This window comes from Neopelma chrysocephalum, unplaced genomic scaffold (assembly GCF_003984885.1).
Source record: "Neopelma chrysocephalum unplaced genomic scaffold, ASM398488v2 Primary Assembly neopelma1_186, whole genome shotgun sequence".
Lineage (NCBI taxonomy): Eukaryota > Metazoa > Chordata > Aves > Passeriformes > Pipridae > Neopelma > Neopelma chrysocephalum.
Genome location: NW_020897848.1, coordinates 331,548 through 333,910, shown reverse-complemented (window position 1 = coordinate 333,910; position 2,363 = coordinate 331,548). Strand labels below are relative to the sequence as shown.

General features: G+C 49.2%; 1 protein-coding gene across 1 annotated transcript in view; it reads left to right on the top strand.

Annotated features, from left to right (window-relative positions):
- The window catches only part of WDR7 (WD repeat domain 7), a gene marked incomplete at its 5' end in the record, with an annotated part of 24,298 nt that overhangs the window by 10,657 nt on the left and 11,278 nt on the right, over positions 1-2,363 (top strand). The window contains 4 exons of the mRNA XM_027702459.1: positions 365-514; positions 630-712; positions 1,012-1,111; positions 1,881-1,985. Of these exons, the coding sequence (XP_027558260.1) occupies positions 365-514; positions 630-712; positions 1,012-1,111; positions 1,881-1,985 (438 nt within the window). The remainder of the gene's footprint in view (positions 1-364; positions 515-629; positions 713-1,011; positions 1,112-1,880; positions 1,986-2,363) is intronic.

Genomic DNA, 2,363 nt, shown 5'->3' with positions numbered 1-2,363 from the left:
GGGTGCCCAGGGAAGAGTTGGGGTGCCCAGGGGCACCATTCCCACCCCAGGAGGTGCCCAGGGGCACCATGCCCACCCCAGGGAGATCCAAAGAGATCCAAACTCACCCAATTTATAGTGTCGGACGAGTCCGGCTCGATTCGGTCGTAGAATTTTCCGGAACGTTGCGGGAAGTCTCCAAATTCGTGGAATTCAAGCAACACACTCATGACCCTCTAAATATGAATTTTGATGGCATGGAGAGTTTTCCATGGGATTTGGAGGGATGAGGGAGTTGTTGTAGGCCGGGCGTGGCTCGGGGGGGTCTTTTCCGATTCCGGCGTCGCGGCGATTCTGACGGCGCTTCCGACTGTCCCCGGCACAGGTTCACCGGCACACGGCGCTGGCGGCCAACACCCAATCGCAGCAGAACATCCACACCAGCACCTTGGCCCGGGCCAAGGGCGAGATCCTGCGCGTCATCGAGATCCTCATCGACAAGATGCCCACCGACGTCGTGGACCTGCTGGTGGAGGTGAGGGAATTCCCGCCGGGAGAAGGTTGGAAGGACCTGGAGGTGGAATTGGTGGAATTAAAATGATGAAATATTTAATTATGAAATCAAAATTATTTGAGTTTTTGTTTCCGAGGTGATGGACATCATCATGTATTGCTTGGAAGGGTCTCTGGTGAAGAAAAAGGGCCTCCAGGAATGTTTTCCGGCCATCTGCAGGTGAGACCTTCCCCTGGGAATTCTGGGATGGGAAACAGTCCTTGAGGTGACACCGAGCCCATCAAACAACCAAGAGTAAAATGGGATTTTTTTTATGTTTCCAGTATCTTTAAACTTGGATAAATATCCCAGTTTAACCAATAAATTCCAATAATCACCCTTTACATTTTCATTTAACAAGCTCTTAAAATATGATATTAAACCCAAATTTAATTTAATTTGGGTATTAAACCAGCAGCCCTTCCTTAATTATCCCAACTGGATTTCCCTATGGATTTTCCTATGGATTGTCCCTGCAGGTTCTACACGGTGAGTTACTACGAGCGGAGCCACCGGATCGCCGTGGGAGCCCGGCACGGATCCGTGGCCCTCTACGACATCCGCACCGGAAAATGCCAGGTAAAATAAATCTCTGGGAATTCCTGCCCGGAAAACAAAACCTGGCACCTCCTGGGATGTGCTGAGCCACTGGAAAATTATGGATAACACTGGGGATAAATGGGAAATATCCTCATTTTTCCCCCTCACATTTTTCCCCCCTCATATTTTCCTCCCTCATTTTTCCGCCCTCATTTTCCCCCCTCACATTTTTCCCCCTCATTTTCCCCCCTCATTTTCCGCCCTCATTTTTCCCCCTCATTTTTCCCCCTCATTTTTCCCCTTCATATTTTCCTCCCTCATTTTTCCCCCCCTCATTTCCCCCCTCATTTTTCCCCCCTCATTTTTCCCCCCTCATTTTCCCCCCTCATTTTCCCCCTCATTTTCCCCCTCATTTTTCCCCCTCATTTTTCCCTCCTCACATTTCCCCCCTCACACATTCCAAGAAATCCAAGGCTCAGAATTCCTTAAAAAATTATTGATTATCACCACACAATTAAAAATCCTGTATTAAATATCATTTGCCCATTTAAATATTGAATTTTAAATTCCAACCCAATTATTAATTATCACCACACAATTAAAAATCCTGTGTTAAATGTCATTTGCCCATTTAAACATGTTTGGGGCCGGGTCCTCCCAGCATTAAAATCCCAGCAATCCCAGCAGGAATTGAAATAAATCCCAGTGTCCTGAGTTGGGAGGGATCTGCCCCATCCCTGCAAGTCCAAGGCAACAAAAAAAATGACTTTATAAAGATATAAATATCGATGTTTCCCCCTTTTCCCAGACCATCCACGGCCACAAAGGGCCCATCACGGCCGTGGCCTTCGCCCCCGACGGGCGGTACCTGGCCACCTACTCCAACTCCGACAGCCACCTCTGCTTCTGGCAGGTGAGGATGTGTTCCCAGCCCTCCTTCCCACGGGAATTTCATCCATTAAATTGATTCCACGAGGGAAAAAGGGTGATTACTCAAAATGATTTAAACGGTGGCGACGTTGGGTGCCGGGATTTACACGGGCAGAGCCGGGAAAAAAGGATGGTTCCGACCTGGAACTGCTCAGGATTCAGCACCCCTGAGATATCCCGGGGTTTGCCAAGGTCTCCTGGGTCAGAGGGTCAGAGAATCCCATCTTTAAAAATCCAGGGAAAGAGGGATCAGCAGCATCAGGCCTGTTTTCCAAAAGGCGGAACTCGGGAGGTCTCCGGGAGCGTTCGAGGCCGGGTGGGATGAGACTGGAAGGGTTCAAGGATGAGACTGGAAGGGTTC